This window comes from Ruditapes philippinarum, unplaced genomic scaffold (assembly GCF_026571515.1).
Source record: "Ruditapes philippinarum isolate M1 unplaced genomic scaffold, ASM2657151v2 ctg4268_1_1_1_1, whole genome shotgun sequence".
NCBI classification, from domain to species: Eukaryota; Metazoa; Mollusca; class Bivalvia; order Venerida; family Veneridae; genus Ruditapes; species Ruditapes philippinarum.
The window spans coordinates 115,331-130,604 of record NW_026853275.1 but is presented as its reverse complement, the minus strand read 5'-3'; the positions used below and the strand labels follow the sequence as shown (position 1 = coordinate 130,604).

General features: G+C 31.8%; 1 protein-coding gene across 1 annotated transcript; it reads right to left on the bottom strand.

Moving 5' to 3' along the window:
* Window positions 1-7,342: 7,342 nt before the first annotated feature.
* On the bottom strand, window positions 7,343-9,013 carry LOC132736352 (uncharacterized). Its single transcript, XM_060723463.1, has 3 exons — window positions 8,733-9,013; window positions 8,252-8,381; window positions 7,343-7,825 (listed from the first exon to the last, which is right to left on the bottom strand). Exons 1-3 carry the CDS (start codon window positions 9,006-9,008, stop codon window positions 7,578-7,580), a joined length of 654 nt encoding a protein of 217 aa, XP_060579446.1. The 5' UTR covers window positions 9,009-9,013; the 3' UTR covers window positions 7,343-7,577.
* Window positions 9,014-15,274: the final 6,261 nt, after the last annotated feature.

Genomic DNA, 15,274 nt, shown 5'->3' with positions numbered 1-15,274 from the left:
AATAATGCGTTTTATCACTGTTAGATAAGCTAAATTGAAACTGATAGTGGTATTGCTATTTTAGATAACATGTGGATACCTTGCCTTTGTTTCCCCTATAGACTATAACGTTAGTTAGGAATAAGATAAGGCGATATATTGTTGTAATTTTTATCTTGTTGCTTTAAATAAAGAACATGCAAATAGCTTAAACGTAAAAAGGTCCCTTTAAAAAAGGTTTCTTTTGGGCCAAAGCTCCCAAAATAAGGGCCCCAAGGGGGATCCCCTGTCATAATCCTTTTTTTCGGCATTTGTTCTCTCTGGGAAAAAAAGGAATTTTTTGAAATTTTAAAAAGTCACATGGGTTTCTTTCTGAATGATTTTTTATCTTTAAGTCGTCAATAAATATAAGGAAAATTAATTTAAAGTATACATGTATTATATGAGTTTGGTTTTTTTACCAAAAATAATTTAACAAGTTTTAAAAAAAATTTATTTCAAACCTTTTGGTGAGTTCAAAAAATTAATGAGCCAAAAAAAGAAATTTTTTTTTTTCCCATTTTTTTCACATACCCTCAAAAAGAGTGTTAAAACTGAAAAATATTGTGTTCAATGACGCGCCTATAGTGTATAGCTAACGTATAGCGCATCTTCACGCTATGTTTATATAACGCAAATGACTTCCAAAGAGCAAAGTCGTCAAAATGTCATGCTTTTTGTAATAAGCCATACTTAAAATAAAATTGCTTTTTACAAACAAAATCACTAAGAATCTATACAATTTGTTAACCGTTTACAGATACCATCAAACATTACGTTATACGTTATTCATAACAAATTCAAAATTCTTAACTCATAAACATTGAACGAAATTCAAATGTGAGTACTTTAATTAACAGGTTGACCTACAGGCCATTTTTCGGACTTATGGCTAATCTGTAACATAGAATAACAATATTTATTTCGTTTCTGCAATTTCGACCCCGCCGGTTTGATTGATCTGTACATAGGGGGTTAAAAGGGAAAATAGTGCACTTCCTCCACTCACCGTAGCACCGGGCTTTGATCGGTTTTCCAAATTTTCAACAATAAAAGGGGCTGGGGAAACAATGATCCCCAAAACCCAAAAAATTTTTCAACACTTTTAAGTGAAATTTTCGGGAAAATTTTAAAGCTGCCCCACACACGACTTAACCCGGATTCGAGGGGTTTTATATTTTTTTCTTATTTAAAAATACCCCGCTATTTTTTACCCGAAACCTTTTTTTTTTTTAATTTTAATTTTTTTTCAAAGCCTGGGGGGAAAACCCCGGGTTTCCGATGTTTTTATCGGACTAATTTATAATTTTGTATTTAATAAAAGATTTGCATGGTTTAAACCCAAAAAAATAATGGGCTCCCAAACGAAATCGAGGGAAGATGGGGAATGATAAAATATGACCCATTTACTATTATAAATTGTTTCCAGCACATTTCTCTGATGCTCTCAGACTTCTTCCACACGAAATCTGTCTTTACCTGAACAAACCTGCTGATCAAATTCACTCATCATGCAATAAGTTTTGTCAACCAGTGTCAAAACTCTCAAATTTAATCGAAAATGGTGTTTTGAATGCGGGGCTCCGTTATTGTTCCTTGGGTTACGGCTCACTTCGTGAAAATCCCATTTGCCGTTGCATGATTTATCATTCATTAATGAATATTATTACTAAGTGAATACTAGGTGGTGCTTCGATCGAAAATTGTATTTCCCCCTATTTGCCGAATAGAAGCATATAAAAAATCTTAAGACTGGAACCTATGCTACGCAGCACTTGACAGCTGCTGTTGTGACCTCGGAAGCATTTATCACAACAAAAATTACATAAGAATTGCAGACACAACTTGAGGAAGTCTGTACACGAGGGTAAAAAAGGAGTGCAACAGCCCTTACGCCCCCTGGCACCCGGCTTGAGGGGAAACTCAAGTTTTCCCCACACTGAGTGCTGGGAAAGTTAAATTTGGATTTAGTTCTTTAATTTCTAACACATCCTATTTGCAGTTTCTTAGATCTGTGTGTTTGGGCCGGGCTATGCATCGGCATATTCCCCTTACAAAGAAACAGAAAAAGCCCCCAATCAAAAAATTTTTGGGACAAAAAACATTGGGCATTTAAATGCGCTTTTAAAAATGAAATAATAAATACGGTTAAAACTGTTAAATGCTTCTTAGCTGTCACGGGGTTTTGGGGGTATAGAAATTTTGTTACTTTAAGCAATAATTTGAGAATGCCTTGGTACTATCTGGAGGAGAAGGAAAAATTTTTAAAGGATTCAACCTTTCCCAAACTTTTAAAAAATTTCATTTCTTTTATTTATTATTTTATCTTTGTCAACTTTACCCGATTCTAAAAAAAAAGCATGTGGTTTGTTTTTTGTTAAAAATAAAGAATTTCGCCAAAAATCTTTTTACGCTAAAATTTTTGGTAAGAGTTTCGAGTATTAAAAAAAGTTAAAGGTCTGTTTTTTTTTCTTATTTAAATTATCCATTTTCCGGGATGGCCCCCCTCGCATTTAAAGTCACATCTATTCGAGCTTCGTGTAACCCTTCCCCCCGATGTCTATAATTTAACCCCAAAGGTTACCTTCCCCTTTTGGAAAAAGAAAAGGGTTTCCCAAAAGGGGGAACCGGGCAATTTGGGTTGGGATTCCCAAAATGTTTAATTTTATTTTTTGGAAATTGTTAATAGGTACATAAAATTTTTTAAAAATTGGCCCTGGGCTACCTCGAAACAAGTAGGGTTTGAATTCGATGTCAGCAAGGTAAGTTTAACTGTCTCTGATCAATACATTCTTCTTGTTAAAACTAAACAAAAACAAAACCAAATCACAACAAAAGAAGAAAATAGCATTGAAAACATTACTGCTGCGTAACAAACGACACTATTATGATAATCAAAGGAATTGTATTATCTTTATAAAAATATTTTCCATAGGTCATGAAACTTAAAATCTCTGTAAGATCCCGTAGATTGTAATATGTTTGAGGATCGTTTACACAGCAATATAAGGCTTAAAGCTCCAACGTAAGAGAACCACATGAAATAGTAGTATTTATGCCTGGCGATTTCTTCTTTCTGTATATAGATTAAATAATCTTTCGAAAAAGAACCATTTCCTCGAGCCAACCGTTAAAATACCTTTTGTCTCATTCTGTTGCGAATTAGATTTTGTATTAGTATGGAGGGTCTTCTTGGCACAATATTAAATTAAATTAAATTGTAATAAATTTATAAAAAAAACACCGTCTTCCTGAGCCAATCGTTTCAACGCCATTTGTCTGATTCCAATGCTTATTCGATTTTGTACACCTTTAGATGGTCTTCTTTGCACAATATAACGCCCAAATCTCTAACCCAACAATATGTCCGGGTAAAATTGTCGCTTTTTTGACTGGCGATTTGTAACATCTGTATGAAACTTGTATAAATTTTCGTAAAAATACGCCCTTTTCTCGAGCCAACCGTTTAAACACCATTTGTCTGATTCAAATGCGGATTCGATTTTGTACAAGTACGGAGGGTGTTCTTTGCACAATATAAAGCCCAAAGGTCTAACCCAAGATATATGTCCGGCAGATTTCCGCATGGCATGGTCATTTGTTTGGAAGGGAAATGTTCAAGAGATATCCGTATGGCCATTTTTTGGACCGTTGTTCTTTCTGTATATAAATTGTATAAAATAAGGGGATATACATCATTTTCCAGAGTCAGCCGTTTAAACACTTTTTGTCTGATTCAAATTTGTTCACCTTTATATGGTCTTCTTTGCACAATATAAGGGCAAAAGCCCTAAACTAAGAAATATATCCGAGAGCTTTCCGCGTGGCATGGTCGTTGTTTTTTTTGTTCAGGCGACGTGTTCTTACTGTTTATAAAATGTATAAAAATACCATTCTCCTGAGCCAACCGTTTAAACGCCATTTGTCTGATTCCAATGCGGATTCGATTTTGTAAACTTTTGGATGGTCATTTTTGCACAATATAAGTCTCAAAGATACAGTTGTGGCGTGGTGTACTCTTAAAGATATTTCGTTTTTAAAGTATTAGTAATGTTTTCCCGGGGCCCGGGCCCTTTTAAAGGCATTTTTTTTATGTATTTAATTGCAAAAATAGATTTTGCCTAATTTTATGTGCTCGGTTTAGAGAGGGTTTTTTTGTTTTTATTTTTCTTATTTTTAAACGAAAAAAAAAACCCATAGTGTTTTTGGGATGGTTTGAAGGGGAAACAATTTCGGAATTTCCATTATGGACGTAACGTGGAAAAAAAGTATTATTTTTATTAATTTTCGAAAGTTTTTATAACGTTTTTGGGTGGTTTTTTGGTGGGTTTATACATTAAGTATTTGGGAAATTCCATGTGGAAAACCCCCCGGAAAAATGTTTACTTGGTTTGGGCCTTGGAAAGTAAAGGTCCCCGTTTAATCATCATTTAATTCTATGTTATGGGAAATATTTTTACTTTCGGTTAATTAGAGTGTTTTTGGCAACCTGAAGAAAGCTTTCTTTTTTTTTATTTCCCTATTTTGGGTTGAAAAGCAATTCTGGGGTTTTTTATTTTTATTTAAAAGACCTTTTAAACCCAAATTTTTTTTTCGTTTTGAAAAAATATTTATTCGTACCATTTCCACATTAAAACCCCCAAGTTAAATCACTCCAAAAAATTGAAATTAAAAGATAAGCACTGTTTCAATGAATCTTTTCGGTAAAGTCCCTTTAAAAAAGAAAAAAATAAATGACACTCTTTACCAAAAAAAAATCAATCTCTTTAACATGACAACAAATTTTGTTTGTTTAAAAGTAAAACCCAAAATGGTTCATTGGAAAAATTAACTTTCAAAAATTTTTGGTTAAAAATAAAAAAATTTCTCCTTTTATTTTCATGGGATAAAACATCTCGGTTAACCCCCCGGTTGATAAACTGTTTATGTTAAAAATTTTTAACCCGGGGATGGATGAAAGGATGACTTTGGTGGGGTGGCCGGGGCTGGGTAGACGGGGGGTGGATTTGATAGATTGGAAAAAAAATTTTCATCGAAATGACAACAAAAATTTTTCTTTTTTTTTGATTCCCCCTAAAAAAAAGTTTTGGGGTTTTAACAATAATTTTTTATATAAGCATTTTGTTTAAATTCGAAAAGTTTACAAAAAATGATTTTAAAAACTTTCAATTTTTAAAAAACGGGAAATTTTAAATGGGGATAATTTCCTTTCCCCCGGGTTAAAAAGGCTAATCAATTTGTTGGGTTAAGAAATGTTAGCTGCAAGGGCTATTCTAATTTTAAAAGGGGAACATAATTGTCCATATTTGGGCATTTTTTTGGGTTAAAAATTTAATATTAAGCACGATTGCCACCATACCAGAACGACGGGTCGTCTATTGGGCTTGTTTAATCTTTTTAATAAAACATTTACTAGACAAGGCAGCAGACACGACAGAGAACCAGCAACGTTTTTACTCTTTTTTCCTTTTTTTTTAAATATCTTTTTATTTTACTGTTGTAACCGCCTCCGTGGTCGAGGGGTTAGAGTCGATGACTTCTTATCAAGTTACCTCTCTGGCGTGGGTTCGATCTTCCGGAGATGTTTTGGTAGTTTAGCGCGGAGGAAGGAAATCTAGTACTGGCGTGACTCTCCAGGAACGATGGTTAGGAAACTACCCGACTATATGATTGAAATACTGTTGGGAAAAGGCGTAAAATGAAACAAACAAACAAATTTTGTTGTGATTGTTGTTTTTGTCACATGGCACTTTTGTATAAGGCCTAGTTACTTTGCAAAAATCTACTAGTTATGGTTTAAAAATCATTCAGCTAAGAATTACTTAACATAATATATTTTGTTCTTGTACGGTTTATATCATTCCACAGCCAATTATTATTATTATTATTATTATTATTATTATTATTATTATTATTATTAATTGTAAAGAATGAACAATATACAATTACAACAAAAATAAATGCTTTATAAGTGCGATTTCGATAATTTAGCGATATGTTAGCTTACATTGTACTGAAATATGATGTGAAAGTACATGTAACATTTTGTTGCAATCATTAGAGACTGAACAATCTGTTATATCTTTACCATCTCTAAAGCACACATTCTGCTCACGTCATTTCTAATCAAAGGCACATAATGTCGCAGGAGCGAATTATTTTTACCATCTTAAGAAAGGGCACACATGTGTTTAATAACATTAAAATAATTATTCTAGAGTATTTTAGATGTTTTCACAAGAAGAAAGGAAAGAATTTGAAGTTTTTGGTCATTTAGGTAGAAAAGGTAATATTTTGACTACAAGAAAAATACTTAATAACTAAAACTGTACTTTTTGCCTAATAAGCAATAAAAGCAAATATGGTACAGATTATTGGCAAAAAGTAACTTTTTTAAAACTGTAACAAGACACTCAAAATAAACAGATTTTGCAGTATAAGTAAAAAACATTTCTATGGCATAATGGAATTTTAAAATAAATAATCTTTAAATCTTAATATTCATGTGTTTACATGACGTTCATTACTTACCATTATTGTAGAGTGATAATTTAACAAATGTGGCTCCTTTTCCCATTCTTATGACATGCTGGGCTCACATGTATTTGAAAATATTTTAATAATCATCAATTCTAAATATAATGTTTTGGGGGTTTTCTACAGGTAAGGTTATACCAATAATACCAATGAAAGACTAGACAGTTTAGCAGTTTTCCCAATGCCTTTTTATCAAATGTATTTAATGTCCTTACATTTACCTTTAACCTCTGACTAGATAATAAGAAGGAGAAGTAAAGTGCCGGGGGAAATATTACAGTGCTTCAAACAATTTTCTAAAACCTGATAAACGAATTGGGGAATGTACTGACAATACTTTCTTTAATTTTTAAGATCCAAATGATCATTCGCTAAGTTGATTAAATCATCAACATTTCAATGTTCAGTTGAAGCCACTATCCACCACATAAAGGAGTTACGACATCAGTTATGCAAGTTACAATCAGGGTTCGGCGTCTAGCTCCAAGCCTTGTGATTTTCGACAGACAAGGTTTGATTTTCGATGGACAATGTTACTTTGCATTTTAAGTATATTTTGTTTATATGTGATAATTTTATTTGTATTCTTTGACAGCGTGTATTCATCAAAAGCATCCCTTAACTTCTATATCCTTATTGTTTGTGTTATCAGTCACATAATTAGGTATGTAGCACAGTTTTTTAGCTAAAATGCATGGCGATTCTTAAACTACAAATTACTACCTATAGTGTAATAACAAAAAAATGCCATAAGAAATCTAACGTAATTTAATGTATTTATTTCCTTTTTATCGTTTGAAAAGATGGACTGCTATTTTAATCAGACAAAAGTGTTTATGTTCGAAATAAAAGGAATCCAGACATGATAGTATTCATATTTCCATGGAGATCCTGATATTTGATATATTTGATATTGCTAGTCTTCCTGAACCACACTTCGGACCCAGTGTCTAGTTCTAGAATCCATTGCTTGGTTGTAGATGCGTAATCCAAAGCGCTTCCTGTGCCGGCTGATATATAGTTTATTGCAGCTCCGTCAATTCCACTATATCCAGCCATTGAACTCCGTCAGGTTCCACTGTCATTGTTAATGTTATAACATAAGCGCCTTTAACCGGGGCATTAAAGATCCCAGTATGTGGATGGTAAGCATTGCCAATGTTTGTGATAACATGATCGAATATGATAGTTTGATGATTGCCTAAATTATGAAGATTATAAGCCGATACTCCTGCGGTAAATGCTATGTTTGATTGAAGAGATGTTTGTCCTGAAATTGAAAACAATTCAATTGTAGTCTCGGAGACAGTCTTGGTTATTAAATATTAATAAAACTGAGTGACCATAAAAAAGTTTCATAATTTATATTGCCGGTATTTGAGACAATCTAATTATTGTGCCGTTACATTATTAGATCCTGTAGAGTAACATATTTGAAATATATTATCTAGTTGAAATAAATTATATTATAGATAACATCCCTGTTGATGCTTTAAGGGGAATGGTTGAATAAAGCCCAGTGTCAAAAACAAGATGATATATTAACGAAAGAAACACATGCTACCGTCTAAAGGCAAACTGAATAGTCTCCTTTATGAAATTAGTATACTTTTTTCTTGTCGGATTTTTTATCACAGCCGGATATTAAGGTTTCCCGTAAGGGATATGCTTTAGGGAATTACGAAGCTGTATTTACTTGATATCATACTTCTCCGACGATTAAAATGAGAAGTCCGTTTCTTTAGTTCAAATGTCTGTTCGTAAGCATACTTTTGATTGTTTGTCGTGTTGACGGTCGTGTCAGATTTTAATGTTCCTTCGACATCCTAAAATAATAAACAGTTAGACTTTATAGTCGGTGTTGAGACTTTTTTAAGGCCAATGCAATTATTAGATGTAAAAACTGTTCAAGAAAATAATAATTAATGCTTTAAATTAAATAAACTTTAGAGAAAAAAATATATTTATGATATTATCACCGCACGGGGCATTACCAACAATTTTTAATATGCCAAATTTGACAGAAATATAAACAAGAAAGATCTTTTAAAAAGTTACTTGGCCGCAATACAGTACATGATCTAAACAGTACATGTATGTGTTCAGACAGACTACTGCAGTAGTGTAATGTTAGGAATTCTAATTTTAATAAACCAGAAATAAGTCAGTATGATTACCTCTACAGAGTGCTCCGCACATCGTCTTTCCAGGGTTTCAACCTTTTGATTAAGATTGTGATTTTGATGTTTTAATCCCTCAACCTCACGTTCCAATGCCAGTGTACGTTCCCTCAGATAATCGATCTCTATCAACTTTTCGCTATTATGTTGGAGCATTTTTTTCATCGAATCCATTTCTTTCAAAATTAAGTGAAGATTTTGATTTCCGTGTAATTCTTCTCCAAAAACAGTTATTGAAATAAAACATATGCACAATATGTAAGAAATCCTCATCTCGAATTAAAAGTTAACACAATTTTGGAATAAAAAAAACTGAAAGTGAGGAATTACTGATAATGAATCTTTAAAAAGGATCTGCTGACGTGTCAAATGTTAATGTGTTACCATTATCATGATAAGAAGTTTGGTGTCTATAAGTTAGTTCAAAAATTGTGAAATATTTGTTTAAGCATGAAAATAATAGGCTTGTTATCTATTTATATATTCAGCATTTAAAAAGATTTAGATTTCGTATAATTTTTTAATTTTTTTTGTTTCACACAAAAATGGGTTCATTGGTACTTTGTTATGTAGGTAAAAAATGTATGTAAAGTTTTTGATGTAATAACAATTTATTTCTCTATTTCTAGAAGTGTGTGTTACGAAATTAAAGAAAACATAATACAATAAAATACTTAGATCTGTCGGTATGACTGAGTGTTTGTCTTATTATTGTCATCCTATATCCTTCAATTATATTTGACTATATGTAATAGTCTGGGCACAAGAACGTTTCTGGGTTTAATAACGGTCAAATTTAATCAAAATTTATGTTTTTTATCTTAGCCAAATATTATTCAACCGCAGGAGAATAGTCCCGCTTTTATCTGAATAATCCTGGTAAATAGATTATAGTAAAAAAATCTATATATGTTTAACAGTTTATTATTAATGGCCATAACAAATAAAAATATGTAAATTAATTTTAATTTTCATTCAATTTATACAGTTCAGTAAATTTCAAATAAAATTCTTTCGTACCAGCATTAAAAAATGGTTTATTGTGTTAAACAATAATATGAATTTAGATATATGCCTTTTGAACTCATGACGTTATCACACATACAAGTACATTAACTTATATTTAGCAATAATTCATGGCAATGATTTTCGCTACAGTAAGCAATTTGTCAAAATAATTTCATTGCATACATTCCCTTTACACTACTTTCCGTTGTAAATGTAGTCAGGGAACCAAATAAGTCTACTGTGTTATTGCCATGAATGTAGCCGAGTAAGACATTCGGATTTACGTAATTGTATTTACTTAGTAGTATATTTCTTTGGCGATGAAGTTTAGAAGCTCGCTTTCTTGATTGAAATGTCCGTCCGAAAGAATAGCTGTAATTGTTTGCCGTGTTGGCCGACAGGTCAGTTTTTTCTGTCCTTTCGATATCATGAAAATTTATACATTTATACAAGTCTTGAGTCAAATTTAAATACGCATATAAAAACTATTCATCAAAATATTTTCATGAACTAGAATATAGAGACTGTGTCAATAAGACTGTGAACGATAGTAGTGGCTAAGTTAGTAAATCAACGTCACTGTAACTTTTATTGATTTGAACTCATAGGTTCGAGCCCTACGCTCTGTAATGTTATTATGATGTTGTAATTGTTTGTTTTTCTCTCCATTTTTTATTTGCTTTGTCTGTCGTTTGTATGATCAATGGAATATATCATGTTCTTCTTGGTTTTGTTTCTTTTCCATTTCATTTTTGTTTCCCACTTCACGCAGAAAACAACTACGTGTCAAGTTATTAATTTTTTTAACATTTTAGATTAAAAGTCAAACTATTTAAAACACACTTCGATTACGAAATATTAATAATCTATATATCTCATATGGATCAATATATAACACTTTATTTCATTATAATTTATTATATTTAAACTTTTTTATAATGCTTTTTCCTAGTGGTTGACGTGTTTCTAAAACTTTACACTTTGCTTATCAACCCTTGTACAAAAATATAAATATTCTATCTCATGCATTTGTAACTATTTGAAACAAAACCCGTCAAATAAGAAAATGATACTAAAACGCGCAAATGTTATAGAACCCAACTATAATTTGAGCATGTTAATGCATTAATACAACACTGAAATGGCAACTCTATCTACTGCACCACCAAGGAACTTTTGTCGCTTTAACATATGCACCTAAGTTTTATCACCTATCAATAAGTTAGAAACAACTCACAGTTTTTGTATGTTTTCAGAAATTCTTGGGCACCCAGAAGGCGCTGTATCTTTTGTTCACTTAATGTGCATATAGCTTTAGTTTAAAAATGAAATAATTAAATTGATAAGGATCCAAATACTTACAATAAATTCATATTGTTAAATGTCATGAAAACAAAATATTGTATTATCATAACATTTTTTGATGTTTCACAAGAAAATTAAATTATACCTCATTTGGAAACAAATAAACATATATGATTTTTTTATAATCAAACATTTTGTCAATGTCTAAAAGTAAAAATGGTCAAACGAAGAATCTATGCAGGACGCCCTACACGTAAATTGATGCATGCTCGGTTTAATTGAACCTTTCAATTGAAATTAACGGCAAGTTCTAACTATCGTCCTAACCCCTAATTAAAACATCAAAAACAATGTTCAATTTTATTTAAAAATGTTCGATTACGATAAAAACTTGTAAAGCACGCTAAATAACACAATACAATAAATTTTTGATGTATTTTTGAGAAATATTTACACATAAATAAAGTCAACAGATGTAGGTGGAATATTCCTAGGTTGTGATGGAAATTGCCTATTATTAGTAACGCGTAACGGAAAAATCTACTTTCTTTATCTTGGGTTTTTTTTTGTTGTTGTTGTTGCTGTTGTTCCTGTTGATGTTGTTGATTTCATATAAGAAAATTTTAGAACACATTTTATTGTAATTTACGTATCAAAATCTATTAAAACAGAAAAAAAACATGCCTATCCTTGGCCAGATACCTTTAAGTAGATTTTAACATTTGTTCATGAAAATCTTGAAATTTTGAAACAACGGAAGATGTACTCTTAAAGTAAACAGTTTATACTTAATGAGGATCAAGCACAAAATGCAGTTTTCGCTGTCGAGTTTGAACCCCGGACAAGTCACCAGTTATGCCCTTACAGAGTCAATTTTGAAAAACAATTATGATTGATAATATGTCACCGTGCAATTTCCACAGAGTAATAGACAAAGAGATAATTTTTTATCACACACTAGTCATGGCACCTTAACTATGTTTCCATTTCATAAAACGTTACGTATAGTCCCAAAATTTAGCAATTTGTCAGTCCTAAACGAAACATTAAGGAACAAAATAAATTGTAATTACAATATACGCAATACAATATCAGCTAACGATACATGATGTTTGAATGAATAAGTGTATTTCAAAAGTAACATAACAGAATGACTTTCTAAAAAATAATTAATGTGATTTTTTTTCTTTTTGGTGTGTAGAAAATGACACATAGTTTAATCATTTTTCTTTTGAGGATAAAGGTCTTTAATAAAATAAATCAAGATATGATGGTATTCTTATTTCCATGGAGATCATGATTCTATACACTGCACATATTTCTTAATCGGTTTGCAGTTCAACGAGATATTATTTGGATGTAGATGCGTTATCGCGAGTTCTTCCTTGACCAGCCTATATTGCGTTTTAAACAGGTTACCGACCACGCCCAGGAACGCCGGCTTACGCAGATTGTTTCATATTTATATGATTATGTTAAAACTTTGAGTTAAGAAACAACCGCTAATATGTTCAATACAGAAGTCACAATTGAACTTTCATTTTCGAACTTATACGCCATTCCATAAATGTAGCGTATGTCCCAAAGTAAAATAGTGCCACGTCCGAATAAACAGCTTTTTAGGCTGTTGAAACAATAGGTTGAGCAAAATAAAATGAATTTAAATACATTAACGACAATATAAATTAAACACAGGGGATGTTTATTATGCTTAAGTAAACAACCAATAGTAAAATGACATTTTGTTTTGTTTTGTTTGTTTGTTTAATTTTACGCCTTTTTCCAACAGTATTTCAGTCATATAGGCGGGTAGTTTCCTAACCATCGTTCCTGGAGAGTTACACCAGTACTAGACTACCTTCCTCCGCGCTAAACTACCAAAGCATCTCCCGGGGATCGAACCCATGCCAGAGAGGTACCTGAATTAGAAGTCATCGACTCTAACCCCTCGACCACGGAGGCGGTTGTAAAATGACATAATAAATATGATTTTATGATTCAAATTTTCTTTTGTTATTTCAAGAAAAGACTCGTAGTTTTATCACTTTACTCCTTAAATTTGCGACGTTTGAAATAAAAGAAAGCAGGAAATGATAGTGTTCATATTTCCGTGGAGATTTCGACCTGCAGTTGTGCCACCAGACTTCCTCACCCACACTTCTGATCCGGTAACTAGTTCAAGAATCCATTGTTTAGTTGTAGATACGTAATTACGAGTGCTTCCTTGGCCGGCAGATATACAGTGAACTTCACTTATAGCGTACACGGTTATAGCGAACTTCCGGTTTTAAGGAACAATTTTTTCGGCCCGAATTTTGCCCTTCTTTATTTAATATAAAAATATACGGTTACAGCGTGTCTAAAAAAGATATAAGTGACTAATTTTTCTAAAACAACTGCTTTTCAAAATGGAGGGCGATGGTAAACAATCAGTTCGCTATATGCAAATCTGTTCGCTATAAAAACTCCTTATACAAGGAACAAATTCGCTATATGCTTACAAGGAACTCCGGATATAAGGAACAGATTTCAAATGTCCCAATGAGTTCGTTATAAGCGGAGTTTACTGTATAGTTAATGTAGACACCGTCAACCACTAGATCCAGCATTTGTAATTGGTCGGGTTGCACTGTCATTGTTAATGTTATAATATAAGCGCCCGTAACCAGGACGGAAAAAATCCCAGTATGTCGATGGTAAGCATTGCCAATGTTTGTGATGACACGATCAAATATGATAGTTTGATGATCACCTAAATTATGAAGATTTTTAGGCAATACTCCTGCTGTAAACGCTACATGAGGTTGAGAGGACCGCTGTCCTGAAAATGAAATTAAAATTAAAATGCAAAAATCAAGAACAAACTGCTTTTTATTTCATTCCCATTAAATGTAAAAAAGAATGTAAGAACAAATTAAATCAATTTTTGTTCATATCTTAGCACTAACAATTATTATCAAGAAGAAGCCTTACATAAAATAAGTTTCAACTTTAAAAATATAATGAATCACATTTATTACCTTTCGTAGTTAAAGAATTGAATAAAGTGTTTGACAATCAATTGTGATAATAAAATGCTAAATAACAACTTTTTGGCGATTTTTTGTGAAAAATGTCATCCAGTGTTTGTCCTACACTTTTTGTACATATGCTGAAGAGCTCTAAATCATGACAAAATCAATGTCTTTGTCTATATTCAATAGAAGTGATGTGTCAACCAATAAGTTAATTACCTAATGTACGCAGCCCTAAGTGGCTGGTTTTGCTTTTGGTAAGTGTTTGCCAGTGAGAAAATTCGTTTGTTGATTCAGATGATGATTTAAAGGCAAAGTTGTGAGTATTCGTTGTATTTAAATTTACCAACGTTCCGGAATTCGCTGTTCTCACGTCATCCTGAGAATATATACAATACAATCAGATAATGTAAACACTATCTCAATGGTATTTAAGTTCGATCGGTTTAACCAAAAATATTTATATGTTATTGAATGCCAACTAGCCAAATACAAAATGATTACCTCTTCAGTTTTCTCAGCACACCAACTTTCCAGCTTTTCAATTTTTTCGTTAAGTTGTTTATTCTGCTTTTCCAATGCCAGTGTACGTTCTTTTAAATATCGATTTCTTTTAAAATTGACTGCAGATTTTGCCTATTGTGTAAATCTTCTCCAAAAACTTTTTGTGAAATCAAACAAAAAAGCAAGATGTACGAAATCACCATTTTGTGATTTTTTTTAAATGAATAAAGTATTTGTAAGTGATAAAAGTTTCTTTATTAGCTTAATACGGTCTGCAATCATGGCAATTTTTTAACCTCTATGTCATAATTATCTGATAAGAGGTTTTAATGTCTATGATTTAGGTCAATAATTATAAAACATCATTTAATCATTTGAAAAGTGAAAATAATGAACTTATTAGTCTTGAATCATTATGTAATTAAACGGTTTGGATTTTAATTTTCGCATAAAAAAACGATATTTCAAATGTATTACATCTGTTTATATATTTCTATGATAAGGCTTGTGTTTTATCTTAACGTTTCAGACTATAACAATAAGTAATGACTTAACCGCGGATTAAACATTAAGGTCAAACTAAGCAGTTTTTTTCTTATTGATAACTCTTGAAATTATTGGTGGTCTCCTAAAAGAAAAATTAAAAAATCGCAGACCGTTTCGTATTATTCTTATTGTTCTTCCATAATAATAAATAAACTAGTCAAT